Source organism: Bufo bufo, chromosome 7 (genome assembly GCF_905171765.1).
Source record: "Bufo bufo chromosome 7, aBufBuf1.1, whole genome shotgun sequence".
Lineage (NCBI taxonomy): Eukaryota > Metazoa > Chordata > Amphibia > Anura > Bufonidae > Bufo > Bufo bufo.
The window spans coordinates 94,701,181-94,721,029 of NC_053395.1; the positions used below are offsets into that span (position 1 = coordinate 94,701,181).

General features: G+C 42.1%; 1 protein-coding gene across 1 annotated transcript in view; it reads right to left on the reverse strand.

Moving 5' to 3' along the window:
* The window catches only part of PFKL (phosphofructokinase, liver type), a 388,593-nt gene that overhangs the window by 70,477 nt on the left and 298,267 nt on the right, over positions 1-19,849 (reverse strand). The window contains exons 16-18 of the mRNA XM_040439347.1: positions 11,248-11,400; positions 8,905-9,069; positions 5,407-5,468 (exon numbers count right to left, since the gene is read on the reverse strand). Coding sequence (XP_040295281.1) covers positions 5,407-5,468; positions 8,905-9,069; positions 11,248-11,400 — 380 coding nt within the window. The remainder of the gene's footprint in view (positions 1-5,406; positions 5,469-8,904; positions 9,070-11,247; positions 11,401-19,849) is intronic.

A 19,849-nucleotide genomic window follows, 5' to 3' on the forward strand; every position in this document is an offset into this window, starting at 1 on the left:
TGAGCCGTGCGTTCAAGCAGGGTTTGCAACGCCACAGCGAACCGACCCAACAGGTGATCCTGCTGATCAAGTCTGGCAACCAGCGTGGGTAGCGAGGATGGCCCTGTACCGTCAGAATTCATGGCTTGGTCCTAATGTCACGGAACCATGAACCAGACGTACAACAAGAGATAAGTGAAAATAAGAAGGCTTTATTGAAAATAAAGCTGTAAAGCAAAAGTCCAAACGGATGGTGAAACCGAGCAGAGTCTTTGCGAAGCCAGAGGTCAGGAACCAGAAGGGTAGTCAGACGAAGCCAGGATCAGGAACCAGCAGGGTAGTCAGACGAAGCCAGGATCAGGAACCAGCAGGGTAGTCAGACGAAGCCAGGATCAGGAACCAGCAGCAGTCTTAGAAGCATGTGAACACAAGAGGACCAAGCAAGGAACTGAAGCCACAGACCTACTATATATATGAGCTAGGCATCCAGCTCCTCACAGTGGGAAGGAGGAGCCGCAGGGTGGAAGGCTACAAGAAACCCAGAAACCAAGATGGCCGCCAGCACATGTCAAACGAAGGAGAACAGCAAGAAGGTAAGACCATGACAGGATTTGGGCGTTACTATCTCTCCTTGACATGTTATTTTTCGGTGTTCATTATGTGTTTTTTTTGGTGGCCCATATGTGGAACCAATCTGCTCCATGGTGCCACAAAATAAAGGAAATGTCCATTCCGTATCTGTATGGTCGTTCACCAAAAAATAGAACATATCCTATTATTGTCCACATTATGGACAAAGATAGGACTGTTCTATTAGGGGCTGGCCCTTCCATTCCACAAAATGCAGAATGCATACGACCGGTATCCGTGTTTTGCAGAGCTGCAAGTTGTGGACCGTAAAACACCTAACGGTCATATGCATGAGCCCTAAGACGCGTTTAACCCCCCAAAAGTGTGTGTGTGAGGGGGGGGGGGGGGATGGCAGTGAGTTTTATAGAGCAAATACTAATGAGCCGTTCCTACTAGTACACAGTAGGACCGGGAGCTGTGAATACAGATCACAGGGTGTTGGCTATACTCAGCACTCCTTGGTCTTCTGCCAGCACTGCATGCCGTGCAGTGACTTAAAGGGAACCTGTCACCAGTTTTATGGTGTCCTAACTAAGGGCAACATAAATAAGTGACTGATTCTCTTAGCACAATGCTGGGTCACTTTCTTTAATTGACCCAGTCAATCTGTCAACATCTTGTATTGAAAAGCTCCAGCTGATAATGATGAGTCATGAATATTCATGAGCTCCTGACTCTCCCCGCCCACCTGCTGCGGAATGACAGTTTGTTTCCATATGAATCAGCAGCAGGTGGGCAGGGGAGTGGCTATATCTCAGAATTAAATATACGCTGTACTCTCTGACATCACGCCGGACTCCAATCAGCTCATTAGCATGTGGCATGCGGCATCTTTGTGTGTATATTATGAGATAACCATCTGTCATACCAGTAAGTGAATACATCTAAGGTACTTTTTAGTAGTTAATGATTGTATATAATTAGTTAGATTATAATCAAATATCCACATGACAGGTTCCCTTTAATGTTGCACAGCATAAGCATAACCTACTGTATGACCTGAAGCTGTTTGGTGTCAGTTCACAGTGCAGAGTGGCCCTAACAGAAAACCAGACAGCAGTGAGTGAAGGAAGGACACTCTGGATCTGTAAGTGGCTGCACCATCCGAAGCAGGAGAGGCAAGTTCATTTATTTAAAGGGGTTGTCCGGGTTCAGCTCCCTGACCCTGACTTGAGCATCGGAGCAGTTCATGCCCCGATGCTCTCCTTTGCCCTGCGCTAAATTGCACAGGGCAAGGGCTCTTTTGTTTACAATCACACACTGCCGGGCGTAGGCTTCCGCCCTGCAGTGTGTTCGGTGACGTCACCGGCTCTGATGGGCGGGCTTTAGCTCTGCCCTAGCCGTTTTACTGGCTAGGGCAACGCTAAAGCTCGCCCATCAGTGCCGGTGACGTCACCGGGCTTCCTGGCAGCCCCATGGAGAGCCCGGTACGTAACTGGATCGCCAAAAAATGCCTTTGCCCTGTGCGATTTAGCACAGGGCAAAGGAGAGCATCTGAGCATGAACTGCTCCGATGCTCAAGTCAGGGGGGCTGCCTGGGTGAAAATGGAGGTCAGCTCTGAACTCTGACAACCCCTTTAAGTTATGTCTGATCGGAGACCAACCAGATAGGGGTCTGGTCTGAGGTCTGATTAGGAATTCTTCTTTGATTGGAGGTCTGTTGAGGGGACTGATTTGGGGGTCTGATCTGAGATCTGATGGGGGTCTGACTGAAAACTAAATATCAATCTGCTCGGTTTCTCCTGCCCTATAACATGCAGCTTTCAGATTGCATTGTGTTTTGTTGGGACAGGTCCTCTTTAAGGCTAAAACTTGTTAAGCCACTAAGGGGTCAAAATGCACTTGAGTTGTGCACAAACTATATGTATTTGATACATGAATTCAAAAAATAAAATAAAAAAGTAACATTTTCAGGATGGTTTTTCCAATTTTAAAGGGAGTCTGTCACCACCATATGGCCATATACAGTGCTTACATTGTCCTATAGCACACCTATACATGAATGTAATGGTACCTTTGTCTTTTTCTTTACACTTGCAGAAGCTGGAAAAACGAACTTTAATTCATATGCAAATGAGCACTCACAAGTGCCCAGGGGCGGCGTTCACTGTGTTGGAGCCCAGGCTGCTCTGCCTTTTTTCATTGTTTCCCCGCCCCAGCCTCTACCTATGCCCGCCCTCCTATTCCCTTGCGCCATCCTTCGGTCCGGCCGAGACCCCGCGTCTGCACACTGCAATGCCCATTGTTGGCACGGCATCGCTTTAACTACTGCGCATGTGCCGGCGAACAGCGCAAAACCAGCGGCAATGTAGCATTTGCCGGCGCATGCGCAGTAGTTAAAGCGGTGCCGTGCCTTCAATGGGCATCGCAGTGTGCATGTTCCGGCCTGGTGAGGCAGTGCGTAGGCCGGACCAAAGGATGACGCAATGGAATAGGAGGCGGGGCAGAGGCTGGGGTGGGGAAACAATGAAAAAAGGCAGAGCAGCCTGGGCTCCAACACAGTGAACGCCGCCCCTGGGCACTTGCGAGTGCTCATTTGCATATGAATTAAATTTTGTTTTTCCAGCTTCTGCAAGTGTAAAGAAAGAGACAAAGGTACCATTACATTCATGTATAGGTGTGCTATAGGACAATGTAAGCACTGTATATGGTCATATGGTGGTGACAGACTCACTTTAAGGTGCCTGTTAGGGGCTTAAGGCATAATTATTGGTATATTAAAGGAAAAGACTAGAGCTAAGTGAATCTGTTGAGATTCGGTTCTGATTCGCCAAATTTTTTAAAAGTTTGATTGAGACTCAAATCGATTTGGGCGGAACCAAAGTAGCTCCAATTGCCATGGAAATTAGTATATAACACTCTCTTAATAAATTCTTCTCTCCCCCCTCCCTTAGCTCTGAAATGCAATGACAACAATAGCAAATCATGTCTGAGTGACACAGACATACATATCTATGAGTAAACTACTGCATCAAGTGAAATACACACAGTAGGAAGCAAAAAAGTATACAGGTCGCCATTCTGGCCAGCGTGACTGAGGAACTAGTTCTTTCCAGCTCTCTTCAGCTCACTGCGAAGATTGGGTGTTGTACTTTTTTAAAAAGCGACGCAAGACTATGTTAATGATGTGTGCCATGTAGGGAGCATATTGTTCCCCCCAAGTTCAGAATGGCCATGATGTTGCAGCCATTGTTGCAGGCCACCATGTCCAGTTGGAGTTAGTGGGATGACAGCCAGCGGGATCTTTGCTGCATGTCAAAGCTGGACTTGACACGTGATAGGAAGGAGAGGGAGTGGAAGGGACACTGTTCGCTGCTGCTTTTGGGGATGGGAGTATGTCCACAAAGGAGGAGGTGGATTTGGAGAAGGAGGAGGATGACAACAACTGACTTTTGAAGTAATGTAGTATTGGCTAACTAACAGATTTGGGCCTAATGTCTTATGTGTGTTCAAATGTGCAGAATCAGAAAAAAAGTGTTTACAAGTTGTCAACCTATTAAGAGATTATTCCTCCCCCAACACGAACTGTCTGGAAATGACCTGACAGAGATTTTAGACTAGCATTTTCATTTGAGATTTCAAATGCTACCCTCTGTATTGTAACACACATGTTGCACACTTGTATTGCTATTTTTCGCAAAACCAAAAAAAAAAAAAATGTAACTCTGTGGACATGACCTGACACAGATTACAGTCTAGTATTTCACACATTTTCACTCAGATTTAAAACGATACCCTAATTATTGTAAAACACATGTTGCACACTTCTATTGCTATTTTTCACAAAAAAAAACTTGACCTGTGTGGAGATGCCCTGACACAGATTTGAGTCTAGTATTTCAGGTGTTTTCACTGAGTTTTTAAAGCTATCCGCTGGGTAGTAAGACACGCGTTGTACGTTTTTAATGATCTTATTCGCCCATCCCCACACTAACACTTGAGAAAAAAAAGCTGTATTTCTGTTTAAATTGGAAAAAAAGAAATGTTCTTGAAGGTAGCTACTTTTGAGGTTCTGTGGCAGATGCAGCTGTGCTAGGAGGCACAACCAGCCTTAGATCCACAAGTCTAACTCCTTAGCGGAATGATTTACCTGCCTTTTCCTATTCTACACAGTTATTTTTCTTTCTAGCCTTTCCCTTCACTGTCACTCACAGCAGACTATAAGCTTGATTGTGACTGTACACTGTCCATAAGATTGTTTTCTGTCAAACACTGCAAAGACCCATCAACCCTTATTCACAGCCCAACATTCTGCAAGGGTACCTCCGTGCCTGATGCACCACTGATTGGCTCATTCAGGTTGTCAACCTGTGAGCCAATTAGGGTAAGCCCCCTCCATTTCCTCCAAGGGTCATGTGTGCATTCTTCTTCCTCCCGTGTGCTTTTTCTGTCCAACATGTGCAGTAAAATGGCGCTGTAAAGCGTACCTGAAAAGATTTGGGTTTGTCTGGCAGACAAAATTTTGGGAAGCTCAACTGTTTCATTCATCTATAGAACAGACTGTAGCCCATAATGATTCTCAGTTAATTTCTGCCTGTACTTTTGCACATCTCATACTGTCCTTTTATTGGTCTATGTTTGACTCTTTCACTGATAATATTTACTAGGTACAGCCAAATACAATGTGGCAATTCTAATGCAAAGATGACTCTTAGGAGAAAGGCACTATCTACTGATTATCTAGGAATTTCGAGAAATTATTATAGAACTGTTCTCTCTAAACATTCTCTTATGTCCTCACATTAATTTGAACAATTTTTTCATCTCTTAGGAATAATGCTTTTGAAAAATTCATACCTCAACACAAGTCCTCTCTGAATATCTGTCTTCATTTTTTCTGTCAGATGCTCCACATTAGACTGAAAATACAATGAAATATAACACAAATGCATGCTTTAGATTCTTGCATTATTTTAATTCTTCTTTATTATATTAATTTATTATATGCACTTATATAGCGCTACTATACTCCGCAGTGCTTTACAGACATTAGCATCCAACTGTCCCCAATGGGGCTCACAATCTAAGGTAATCTTTTCCATCAATCCATTAATTGCATTAACTCCAATTAGATATTTCATCACCCTATAGATTTTAAAGGTGGAAAGTGACAATGCAACACTTCTTTATTAACCTATAGGTATATGCAGATAAACAGCCATGTAGAGGGTGCATATTCACATGTAGATCATAGCAATTTGTGGCACAGTGCTGTGGAGGAGGAGAAGGGCATTCAGTGCTTAGTGTTATTCACATCGGTTATGCACATCTGTTTCACAAGGGGATGATAATTGGAGTCACTTTTGTAACTAAGTTTTTCTTCCTCATATATTTGTGTCATACTGACCCGTTCACATCACTACAGCTGAGAAGCTGCATTACTACAGCTAAGGGCACTTTCACATCAGTGCTATTTATTTCCATTCTCCCTCTCCATTATACAAAGAATGGAAGTTCTGGATTCAGCACATAACTGACATACATAACAAAGCCTAACAGATTCCATTGACTATAATGGGATTAGTTAGGTTTACGTTCAGGAGAATGTTATTTTTTTTTATTTTTTTGTTTGTTTTTTAGCAGAGAAAGGACTTTTCTCTCCTCTATTTTTGACAAACTGTGACAGAGGCCTCGGAACTGACCCTCCGATGTAAATGCACCCTAAATCATAAGCTATGGACTGCTGCAGCTAATGCTAAATTTGACAGTGTAGCCCTAACCAAGCAAAAATGAGCAACACTACTACCACAGACCAATGATAATTTTGGCGTGTCAGCATAATTATACACTTACTTGGATATAAAGTATCCACAATGTAATACTTCACAGTATGCACCAAGGATATATGTACCAGCCTATGAACCTTTGATTGATGATCTGCACATACCAAAACTTTTAGAGAATCTTAAGAGTGGATTTTCCACGAGGACTTCTGCACGGATTCTGAGCCAAAAACTGCAGGAAAACTAACATCTATTCCACCTTCCATCATTTAGCACTAATGATTCTTGCTTCCATTCACATGGCTGCTGATATTTTTCTGTGTGGATTTCAAAATCTTGCCAAGACAGTATACACTCACCTAAAGAATTATTAGGAACACCTGTTCTATTTCTCATTAATGCAATTATCTAGTCAACCAATCACATGGCAGTTGCTTCAATGCATTTAGGGATGTGGTCCTGGTCAAGACAATCTCCTGAACTCCAAACTGAATGTCAGAATGGGAAAGAAAGGTGATTTAAGCAATTTTGAGCGTGGCATGGTTGTTGGTGCCAGACGGGCCGGTCTGAGTATTTCACAATCTGCTCAGTTACTGGGATTTTCACGCACAACCATTTCTAGGGTTTACAAAGAATGGTGTGAAAAGGGAAAAACATCCAGTATGCGGCAGTCCTGTGGGCAAAAATGCCTTGTGGATGCTAGAGGTCAGAGGTGAATGGGCCGACTGATTCAAGCTGATAGAAGAGCAATGTTGACTGAAATAACCACTTGTTACAACCGAGGTATGCAGCAAAGCATTTGTGAAGCCACAACACGCACAACCTTGAGGCGGATGGGCTACAACAGCAGAAGACCCCACCGGGTACCACTCATCTCCACTACAAATAGGAAAAAGAGGCTAAAATTTGCACAAGCTCACCAAAATTGGACTGTTGAAGACTGGAAAAATGTTGCCTGGTCTGATGAGTCTCGATTTCTGTTTAGACATTCAAATGGTAGAGTCCGAATTTGGCGCAAAATCCATCCTCTGATGGCTACTTCCAACAGGATAATGCACCATGTCACAAAGCTCGAATCATTTCAAATTGGTTTCTTGAACATGACAATGAGTTCACTGTACTAAAATGGCCCCCACAGTCACCAGATCTCAACCCAATAGAGCATCTTTGGGATGTGGTGGAACGGGAGCTTCGTGCCCTGGATGTGCATCCCTCAAATCTCCATCAACTGCAAGATGCTATCCTATCAATATGGGCCAACATTTCTAAAGAATGCTATCAGCACCTTGTTGAATCAATGCCACGTAGAATTAAGGCAGTTCTGAAGGCAAAAGGGGGTCCAACACCGTATTAGTATGGTGTTTCTAATAATTCTTTAGGTGAGTGTATGTCCCTTAAATAGGGCTAAACTGCTGTTGGATCTGCATTCAAGTTATAAACACGCATCAGAAATCAGAGGGTCAGCCTCGGATTTGTGCTGCATATCTTGTATCAAATACATGTCAGATTTTTTGAATATGTGAACATTCCCTAAGTCAACCGTTTACTCAACTTCACGCATTTCATATATAAAGCTGAGTGTATGTATGTGCGTATGTCTGCTAAAGAAATCTGCACGGTCGCATTTACAATCTCAAAATTTGGCACACAGGTACATCAGGTGTCCGAGAAGGTTTTAGACTGGGTCTCAGTGCTCTAGCACGTACTATTCCTGAGATATTTTAAAAAAAATGCATTAGCCAATAGAAGCTTAGTCACATGACCCTTATCAGCCAATAGAAGCTTGCAGGCCCTGGGGTGGGAGGGAGGGTGTCTTTCTCCCTGCAGCTCACGCTCAGACAGATTTAATGTCCAAACTCTGCTTTATTTTTGGGCACTTCAGCAAATACAGGCGATTCCTTCCCAGTTATAACTCACTGGGTGAGGTGAGGTTCCAGCACCGCCAAAACTTTACAAAAACAAAAACTCCTGCCCGAACTAACCAAGTTCTGAGCTAACTCACCTATTGAGCGCAGGTCACACATGGAGAATCAGGCTACAATAGCCAGCAAGCCAGCCAGCTTCCTAGGCTTTTCCAGGCATATCTTCCTAGACTAACAGCCTGGGATGGGCTTTATTTCCCACTAACGATCCTAGCTGGACTACACCTGGAGATCCCTCAAGCTAGGGGTAAACATGGCCTGAAAGGGGGTGGACTGGGGAGGTCCCAATACCAAACCTACCTTCCCAGTCCAAATAAAATCCAGCCCTTGAACTTTAACAACAGCAGCTCCAGCAACTGCGTTTGCTGAAGCCAGCGTCATCTTTCTGGATTTTACTTACCTCACCCAGTTAAGGAACCTGGGTGGGACATACAACGCTTTCAGGAATTTACTGTAAAATTTACCACATAATGTAGTGTGAAAGTGAGAGTTTCCTACAGAAACCACAGCAATTAGATTGCATATTTTACATGATGGACTAGGATACATTTCTGCTAGCACTGCAGCTCAGAAAATAGGCCCACAGAGCTCACTTCTTTTTTGTTAAATATTCTATAGTAGTTATTCTTTACTTATTGTTTATAACTTACCTTCAAGTCATGAATGTTGAATGTATCCTCATAAATGTAAGCAGCATCAGCACCAACAGCTATACCTGCCACTGTAGCAAGATAGCCACAGTATCCACCCATGGTCTCCACAATGAAGACCCGACGCTTTGTGCCAGAAGCAGATTGTTTAATGCGATCACAGCTCTTGAACATCAGAAAACAAAAAGTCCATCAATTTCACATTTTTTCAAATATTCATTTATGAAACTTGATGTAAAATGGTTATAGATTTCAATTTATTAACAGCTAAACTAGCTTTATGTACATGTCATTTTTGCTCGCATTCAAACAGTATAAAAAGAGCCTTTCAAAGCCCTAACCTGCTCCTAACCTGACTAAAGATGCCATGTACACTTACCCATGGGCAAATTCAAGAAAATGTCTGGCTTGGACAGAAGTCATGTCAGTATGTATGGCACATCACTACTGCGGCCAGTAATTGGCTGCTCCTGTCAGGTGTCCAGTTACAACAACACTGGGGAAGATCTACTAACATTAATAATAAGATATTATAAACTTACAAAAACTGTTGCAAACTGTTGCAAAGATTTATCAAAGAGGCAGATGCACAATGATAAATCTGGTGCACCTACAGACCATAAATTTGCACCACCCATTTGTTTGCTTAGTTTTATTAAAAAAATGCACCAAAATTTTGGCACACAGCAGTGCATTTAAGCCACTCAAACTTTTGATAAAGTCACACCTTTTCATCTAAACCACGCCCCTTGTTGGAAGAGGCTATAAAGTGTCTAAATGCTTTGCAAGTGCACTGCAAAACATGTACACCAGTTTTTGGAGCAAATTGCCATTTGGGCGCATTTTGCAAAAATAAATAAATACTGGAATTGCTGTTTACTTTCCACCCAAAGAAATTAATAAAAGGGAACCAATAAATCATACTGTAGATACCCTAAACTGGTACCAATGAAAACTATAACTAGCCATTATACAGCTACATTGGCAGAAAAATGTTATGACTTTCACATCTGCGTTTTTGCTGGATCCGACAGGGATCAGCAAAAACGCTTCCGTTAGGATAATAAAACCAGCTGCAACCGTTATGAACTGATCCGGTTGTATTATCTCTAAAATGACCAAGATGGATCCAGCATAAAACACAATGTAAGTCAATGGTGCCGGGGATCTGCTTTCTCGGACACAAAAGAAAATGGATCCGGCACCATTGACTTACATTGTGTTTCATGCTGGACCTGCCTCGATCAGTATCCCACGATGCACACAAAAATGCTGCTTGCAGCATTTTTTTGTCTGGCATGGGAACGCAACCAAACGGAACGGAATGCATTCTGGTGCATTCAGTTCCATTTTGTCCCCATTGACAATGAATGGGGACAAAATGTAAGCTTTTTCCTCCGGTTTTTAGATCCTATGACGGATCTCAATACAAAAAAAGAAACCGCTGATGTGAAAGTAGCCTTAGAACGTACTAATTAAAAAAACAAAAAATATAACTGAAGAATAAAGCAAGGTATTTTCTAACCCCCAAATAAACACTTTCTTTTGTTACATTTGTTGATTTTTGGCTGTGTTCACATGCTGTTACCCCACATTTTGATGTATACTGCCAGTGTATCCACAAAACTCTAATTAGCAGATGCAGGCGAAAAGAGTATCCTTTTGGCCTCCATAGGCCCAGTATATCTCAGTATGCCTTTTTTTGTGGTATGGAATAGTGTAGTCAATACTATCTTAACTACACCGCAAACAATAGTGGGGACAAACACAAATTCAGGAATGGGCATAGAAGAAAATGTCAAACAGACAGGTATTGACTAAGCCTTCAAATTCCCCAAATTCTCTATTTGAACGTACATCCGTGGGAAGAGAGAAACATTGCCTGTCTGTATGGAGCCTAGAAGCATAACTATTGAGACAATGAAAACCACAACTAGTCTACAGCCAATCTGCTTCGTGGAGAAATGGCCTAACTGTTGCATATGATAGGGAATTTGCCTATAGTAGTTATGGAATTACTGTGAAAGAAATGGCAACAGTTGGGCTCTTTTCCTTCAGGTTTCTGTTATTTAAGGCAAGGACACCATCATAAAAAAATCAAACACATTACATTTTTATGTTTAACCACTGAGATCAATGGAGAAACAGAATCCAGTACAGCATCCAATGTACTGTCTGCTTGGTCAGTGAATGTGTCGCATGTTTGCATATAGACTGACATGTTCAGTACACTGTGTATTGTATTACAGAAACAATTATTCAAATACTGCTGATTCAATGGTTTTATACCACCAATGTTTCTTTCCCATATTAATGCGCTACTCCTAACATTGTTTTATTTACCTCCATGGCTGCATTAACAGCAGTGTCTGAGCCAATACTAAAATCAGTCCCTGGTACATTGTTGCTGATAGTAGCAGGGATAACACACATGATAATGCAAAGTTCTTCATAATGTTCCCGCGCTTCTACAAGCTGTAACACTCCTTCATAAGCCTACAAAGTTAAAGGAAAAAAAAAAACATATGTTGACAGTGAAAATAAACACAACACACTATTAGCATGGAATTCTGAAGAATCAGTCCTGTCAAACCAATATGATCAGCTTCTACGAGAAGGCAAGTTATAGACTAGACCTTAGTATGGCTATTGGATGTTGTACATCTAAACTTTTCAAGGAGGTTTGATCCTGTGCCATAATAATAATTATCTTTATTTATATAGTGCCAACATATTCTGCAGTGCTTTACATTGAGGGGGTTAAAGTACAAGCAGAGTCATAAATAACAAAGCAACAAACAAGTCGACAATTAAAACAAGAGGAATGAGGGCCCTTCATTGTACAGTCCTGATCAAAAGTTTAAGACCACTTGAAAAATGGCAAAAAATCATATTTTACGTTGTTGGATCTTAACAAGGTTCCAAGTAGAGTTTCAACATGCAACAAGAAGAAATGAGAGTAAGACAAAACATTTTTTGAGCATTAAATTAATTGAAAATAACGATTAAACTGAAACAGGCTGATTTTCAGCTGATCCAAATTTTAGGACCACATGCCTTTAAAAGGCCAAATCTGTGCAAAGATGTGGATTCATTGTCATTTTCTGTCAGGTAGTCACACGTTGTGATGGCAAAGGCAAAAAAACTCTCCCTTTTTGAACGTGGTCGGGTTGTTTAATTGCATAAGCAGGGTCTCTCACAGCGCGCCATCACTGCTGAGGTAGGACGCAGTAAGACAGTCATTTGGAATTTCTTAAATGATCCTGAGGGTTATGGAATAAAAAAGTCAAGTGGAAGACCCAAAGAAAATTCATCAGCACTGAGCCGGAGGATCCAATTGGCTGTCCGTCAAGACACTGGAAGATCCTCGACCCAAATTAAGGCCCTTACTGGTGCTGACTGCAGCCCCATAACCCTCAGACGGCATCTGAGACTGAAGGGCTTCAAAAGCAAAAAAACGTCTTCAAAGACCTTGTCTCCTTGAACGCAACAGAACTGCTCATTTGAACTTTGCAAGAGAGCACCAAACATGGGACATTCAAAAGGTAGAAGAAAGTTTTATTCTCCGATGAGAATTTTTTTTAACCTTGATGGTCCTGATGGTTTCCAACGTTACTGGCATGACAACCAGTTCCCACCTGAGAGGTTTTCTACGCGCCACAGTGGTGGGGGCGCCATAATGGACTGGGGTGCTTTTTCCTTCAGTGGAACAATGGAGCTTCAGGAAGCGCAAGGGCGTCAAACGGCCGCTGGCTATGTCCAGATGTTGCAGAGAGCATTCCTCATGACTGAAGGCCCTCGTCTGTGTGGTAGCGACTGGGTTTTTCAACAGGACAACGCTACAGAACACAATGCCCGCAGGACAAGGGACTTCTTCCAGGAGAATAACATCACTCTTTTGGCCCATCCTGCGTGTTCCCCTGATCTAAATCCAATTGAGAACCTTTGGGGATGGATGGCAAGGGAAGTTTTCAAAAATGGAGAACAGTTCCAGACAGTAGATGGCCTTCGTGCGGCCGTCTTCACCACTTGGAGAAATGTTCCCACTCACCTCATGGAAAAGCTTGCATCAAGCATGCCGAAATGAATTTTTTAAGTGATAAACAATAACAGCGGAGCTACTCATTACTGAGTTCATGTTTGGAAGTTGGATTTCTGTTTTGGGGGGGTTTAGTTTTTTTTTGGAGGTGTGGTCCTAAACTTTTGATCAGCTGAAAAACAACCTGTTTCAGTTAGTTCGTTGTTTTCATTAAATTGAATGCTCAAAAAATGTTTTGTCTAACACCCATTTCTTCTTGTTGCATGTTGAAGCTCTACTTGGAACCTTGTTAAGATCCAGCCGTGCTAAATATGATTTTTTGCCATTTTTCAAGTGGTCTTAAACTTTTGATCAGGTTGTATATTCAACACCAGTGGTGTATGGTTTACATTAGTGCAACATTTCGGGCCCTTTTTGGGCCCTTTCAGGCCCTTTTTCAGGCTAGTAAAGACAGAAAAAATAGGGACAAAGTACATAATTCTCATAAATAGGTACATGATTATAGTGCAAAATTACAGTATAAAAATCGTTTACGGAAGTCTTTGAATGATTACATTTGGAAACAAACAATTAGGTTAAAAATTAATAAGTGTGCACACCCTCTTATAACTGGGGATGTAGCTGTGTTTAGAATTAAGCAATCACATTCAAAATCATGTTAAATAGGATTCAGCATACACCTGCCATCATTTAAAGTGCCTCTGATTAACCCCAAATAAAGTTCAGCTGCTCTAGTTGGTCTTTACTGAAATTTTCTTAGTCACATCCCACAGCAAAAGCCATGGTCCACAGAGAGCTTCCAAAGCATCAGAGGGATCTCATTGTTAAAAGGTATCAGTCAGGAGAAGGGTACAAAAGAATTTCCAAGGCATTAGATATACCGTGGAACATAGTGAAGACAGTCATCATCAAGTGGAGAAAATATGGCATAACAGTGACATTACCAAGAACTGGACATCTCTCCAAAATTGATGAAAAGACGAGAAGAAAACTGGTCTGGGAGGCTACCAAGAGGCCTACAGCAACATTAAAGGAGCTGCATGAATATCTGGCAAGTACTGGCTGTGTGGTACATGTGAAAACAATCTCCCGTATTCTTCATATGTCTGGGCTATGGGGTAGAGTGGCAAGACGAAAGCCTTTTCTTACAAAGAAAAACATCCAAGCCAGGCTACATTTTGCAAAAACACATCTGTAGTCTCCCAAAAGCACGTGGGAAAATGTGTTATGGTTTGATGAAACCAAGGTTGAACTTTTTGGCCATAATTCAAAAAGATATGTTTGGCGCAAAAACAACACTGAACATCACCAAAAGAACACCATACCCACAGTGAAGCATGGTGGTGGCAGCATCATGCTTTGGGGCCGTTTTTCCTCAGCTGGAACTGGGGCCTTCGTTGAGCTAGAGGGAATTATGAACAGTTCCAAATACCAGTCAATATTGGCACAAAACCTTCAGGCTTCTGCTAGAAAGCCGAATATGAAGAGGAACTTCATCTTTCAGCATGACAACGACCCAAAGCATACATCCAAATCAGCAAAGGAATGGCTTCACCAGAAGAAGATTAAAGTTTTGGAATGGCCCAGCCAGAGCCCAGACCTGAATCAGATTGAAAATCTGTGGGGTGATCTGAAGAGGGCTGTGCACAGGAGATGCCCTCACAATCTGACAGATTTGGAGTGTTTTTGCAAAGAAGAGTGGGCAAATCTTGCCAAGTCGAAATGTGCCATGCTTTTTTTACATCACAGAAACCTGACATTTTAACAGGGGTGTGTAGACTTGTTATATCCACTGTATCTATGATATAGAAAAGAGGACATCATAGGTGAACAGTAGAGTACATGATTTAGATAAATAATAATAGACCCTTGTTCACATCAAACTTCCAGTGGACAAAACATGATTTGAACAAGAATCGTAGATCTGTACATCTGCATGATAATCTAGACTTATACACAGACATGATTATTAGCTACCGCCTACCACTGGTGTTGAATATACAATGAATTAATAAAATAAGCATTTTCAAAATATTGGCGTGCTGTCTTGAACACCTAAGTAAAGCTACATACTAAGATCCCTGGGTAGAGGGAGATCAACTCAGAGACGCACACCCCCAAAAGCCATATCGGATGAGAGCTGTGGTCACTATCCTGCCTAACCTAAAACCATGAGTTTTTAAGGAGTGCCTAAAACTGTGGATGTTATGAACTGACCTAATTGCTTGGGCTAGAGCATTCAAGAGAACTAGTGCAGCTCAGGAGAAATATTGGAGACGCGAGTGAGAGGTTCAGATTATGGTGGATGTCAGTAGATTGGAGAGGGGAGGGTCTGGTGAGGGAGAGAACAATTTATAATAAGCTCCAGTAATCGAGACAGAAATGGATCAAGGCAACAATGAGAGTTTTTGCTGTTTCCACAGTAAGGAAGGGACGAATTCCAGAGATGTTTTTGAGTTGGAGGTGACATGAGCAGCCAAAATATTGAATAGAGGTGGTGAATGAAAGATCAGTGTCAAAAAAATTGATATTTTCTTTTTTTTCCCTTTGAAGTAGGTGGCCAGATCTTCAGGTTTGTACTAGGTGGCTGAACTTTTGGACCAAGGAGGGAGTGAAATGTGCCAGAGTTTTTTTGAATTATTGGATAGTGAGGAGATCAGGGTCATGAAGTAGGTCTGTTTGGTTAGGTGGAAGGCAGAGTTATAAGTGTTCAGCATAAATCTGTAATGGAAGAAACCTTCAGGCATGCAAGCTTTTCTCCATAGGCATTCGGGAGCATCGTTTGAGAAAGCTAGTTTAAGGTGTAAGCCAGGATTGCTTTCATCTCTGTTTGGAGGCTTTCAGTATAGGGGACGCTACTTCATCTAGGGTGCATCTGGGGGTGTCATTATAGTGTTTTGCAGCCAGTTCTGGTCAGGAGAGGGAAGAGATTCTGGACAGTGATGACTGTAGAGAGTCAGTAAGTTTCTCAGTGTAAATGGCATGTAGATTTCTGAATAATAGATAAGTGGGAGTATGCTGGGATGGATGAGGACTTGTAACAGTGGACAAGAGAAGGTTGTGGTCTAAGAGTGAGAGAGGTGTGTTAGTGAAGTTGTAGATGGAGCAGAGTCATAAAGAGACCAGGTCAAGTGTGTTACCATCTTTATATGTCTGAGAGTTTAAGTTGCTCAGAATGAGAGGTGGTAGTTCTGAGGACAGGAAGCGTGGCAGCCAGGCAGCAAAGTGATCCAGGAACTAGGTGGGTGAGCCAGGGGGTCGGTAAATAACCCACCACTCTGAGGGAGTGAACCGCAAAAGATGGGAATGAGAGAGATGTTAATGGGGCAATGACCTGGAAAGTGCATTGTGGGGAAAGTACACCTACTCCACCACCATGTCGGTTGCCAGTTAAATGAAAATTGGTTTAGTTCCCACTAGTGTTGAGCGAAGCGAGCTTCGGATGCTTCATCCAAAGTCGCTTCGTTCAAAACTTCGGAATAATATTGTACGGAGATTTGTCTCCGTATAGTATTAGAATGTATGGGCTCCGATGAGCCGAATTTCGTTATTCACAAAGTCGCACGTAACTTCATTGAATAACTTGGGTAGTTAATTTTTAAAACCGAACTCTTCTTCGGTTCAGACTAGTACCTCGGAACCGAAGCAGATTTTGCGACTTCGTGAATAATTAACTTTGGCTCATCAGAGCCCATACATTCTAGGTACAGTATTATTCCGAAGTTTTGAATCAAGTGACTTCAGATGAAACATTCGAAGCTCACCTTGCTCCCACTAGTTCCCACCAATCAGATTTCACCTTTCATTTTTCAGAGCTCCTTCGGAAAATAAAAGGTGGAATTTTATTGGCTGATATGGGCAACTAAGGCTACTTTCACACTCGTGTTTGGTGCGGATCCGTCATTGATCTGCACAGACGGACCCGTTCAGATAATACAACTGTCTGTATCTGTTCAGAACGGATCCGTTTGTATCATCTTCAACAAACCCAAGACGGATCCCATCTTGAACACCATTAAAAGTCAATGGAGGACGGATCCGTTTTCTATTGTGCCAGATTGTGTCATAGAAAACGCATCCGTCCCCATTGACCTATATTGTATGTCAGAATGGATCAGTTTGGCTCAGTTTCGTCAGACGGACACCAAAACGCTGCAAGCATCCCTGACTCATCTCAGGGACAGGACTCATCTCAGGTTAATTTGCATATGTATCAAATCGTTTTTTTTTACACAAAAAAAAGCACACAGAGTTATGGAAACTGGGTATTGCGGATGTGCTAGCGGCGATCTAGCAACCCATGTCCTCAGCAATATACACAAAATCCCGGTGAGGAGTTCCCTTTAAGTTGTTTGGGTCCAGATTATTTTCTGAGATGTTCTTGATTAAGCAGTTGTTGAAAGGATATAAATCAGTTGGATACTTACCTGATGGTAGATGTCCCATCTCACCGGAATTATTGGTTAGGTTGTGTAGATACACTAGTTCAGTTTGTTTTTCGCAGTTTGAAGCATTGTTATTCCGTACAGCATTTATTGCATTATTTTTTGGATCCCTGCGTATTGGTGAGTTATTACCTCGATCTCGCTTTGGAAAGGCAGGCCTAGCCTTGCAGCATGTGTTTGTCTGGAGTTCTTTTGTGTTTATTTTCATTGAAAGATCAAAAACCGACCACTCAGGGAAAGGTTGTTATAGGAGGATTAGTGTTATTTCGGATAAGTGTATTTGTCCGGTCACTGCAATTAAGAACTATTTAGCAATCCGTCCCAAAGGTAATGACGAGCTTTTGCTTGTGCATCAGGATTTGTCACCTTCTTCACAGTTCCAATTTAGAGCAGTCTTATCGAAATGTCTGCTTGAATTGGGTCTGAGCGCAAGATTTTTCTCGTCGCACTCTTTTCGAATTGGGGCTGCGACAGCTGCTTCTTAAGCAGGCCTGCATGAATCGGTAAATAGACGTATTCGTAGGTGGTCCTCTAATAATGATCAACTATATGTAAAGCCTCATTTGTTAATTAATGTTTAATAGTTTTTGCAGGTATCTCTGTTTGGATTCTGGGCCACTCTTTAATCCACTGGGCTAATAGGAGGGCTGCAGAGAGGTGCTATGGACTGAACTTGTCTCTACCTCCAGAGGTGATAAAGATTTACTGGGCCGGAGTTGGAGGGCTTCGCTGGTCAGGTTTGATAAAGCTTGTTCTGCATTTACATGATGTTTTCCCTAACCCGGAAATTATAATCATTCATTTAGGAGGCAACGACATAGGCTGTGGAGACACCATGAATAAAATTTTTCAGAAGAAGACGATGACGGATCTTTACCACCTTTTTCCCCATACCAGATTAATCTTTTCTGAAATTATTTCCAGGTGGTGTTGGAACATGAATCCTGACCTAAAGTTTAAGCATAAAGTGAAGAAGCGTATTAAATCGTGCTATGTCACGGTTCATGCCACTGCTATGGGGGTTTTCTTTCAGACATGTGGATTTAGAGAGTGGAGAGGCAGGCCTGTTTTTTTTGTGTTGGCATTAATTTGTCAGATATTGGTTGTGACATTTTTAACGCCAACATGCAGGCTATGGTGGAAATAGCTGTGGGTGCGGTGGGGCCCTTGCCGCCTTGCTGAGGGCGGCTCGGACCTGGTGGGTGGTTTGGATAGTCATCCCGTGATGGGATGGACTCTGATGTACGGTTATGGTTTGACTGAGTCAGAGTTTATGACTAGGCTCAGAGTTGGTATATTAAAGTTCAAGTTGAAGGTTTCAGTTAAATAAACAGGCCATGGCCAATTTTTTACCTCCACTCTCTAGTCAGGGTGTTTATTTATTTATTTAATGTTATTTATTAATTGTCTGAGTGAATGGTGTAAGTATGGGCATATATTCCATTTATTGCCATGACCCCTCCTCCATTTTTCCTGTCAGTATTATGCTCTGCCCCCTCTCCCCCACTGATCATATCTGTATAATTCTCTGCCATCTTCCTCCATTATTCATGTCAGTATTATGCTCTTTCTCCTCCCCCACTGATCATGTCTGTATAATGCTCTGCCATCTTCCTCCATTATTCATCTCATATAATTATCTTTATATATCACAGTTACAGGGCTGTAGCACATGCCTTGTAACTGTGATAATGATCCCTGCGAGGTGGCCGGGCCAGGAGTGAATGCGCATGCGCGAGTGTTTGTGCGCGCTTGCTCCCGTGAAACCCAGCCACCTGTGCAGCCAGAGAATAGATGATAAGTGCGCTTGCGTGGCCACCGCTCCTAACACTATAGCGGTAGTCGTAACCCCTAGAAACGAGCATCCAATTTGGGGGTATAAATGTGAGATTTACAGGAGTTACATCCTGTTTTGAAAATGAAAGTATATTGAAGAAATGTTTAATAGCGGCCAAGGAAAGGATGTAGAATGAGAAATGGTAACTCAAGTTTAATATGGGTTGTAATGTTATATACTTGGAATAAAAATACAAATTTTACAAGTTTGAATTAAAGGGTATCTATCAGCAGATTTGTACCTATAAAACTGGCTGACCTGTTGCATGTGCGCTTAGCAGCTGAAGGCATCTGTGTTGATCCCATGTTCATATGAACCTGAATTGCTGAGAAAAAAATATGTTTTAATATATGCAAATGAGCCTATTAGGGACAGCCAGTGAAAATATCATTACACCTGGCCCAGTTGATCAAAGTGGGGAGAGCTCAGCAGTTGCAGAGAGAGCAGAGCATCTAAGTGTAAGGCAATGCCCCCAGTGCTCCTAGAGGCTCATTTGCATCTACATCATTTCTCTCATCAATGCGGGCACATATGAACTTGGGACCAATAGAGATGCCTTCAGCTAGTTTCTTAGACAGATGCTCTTTAAATAGTACAGCATTCAGTAAAATTGTCAAAGTTTAT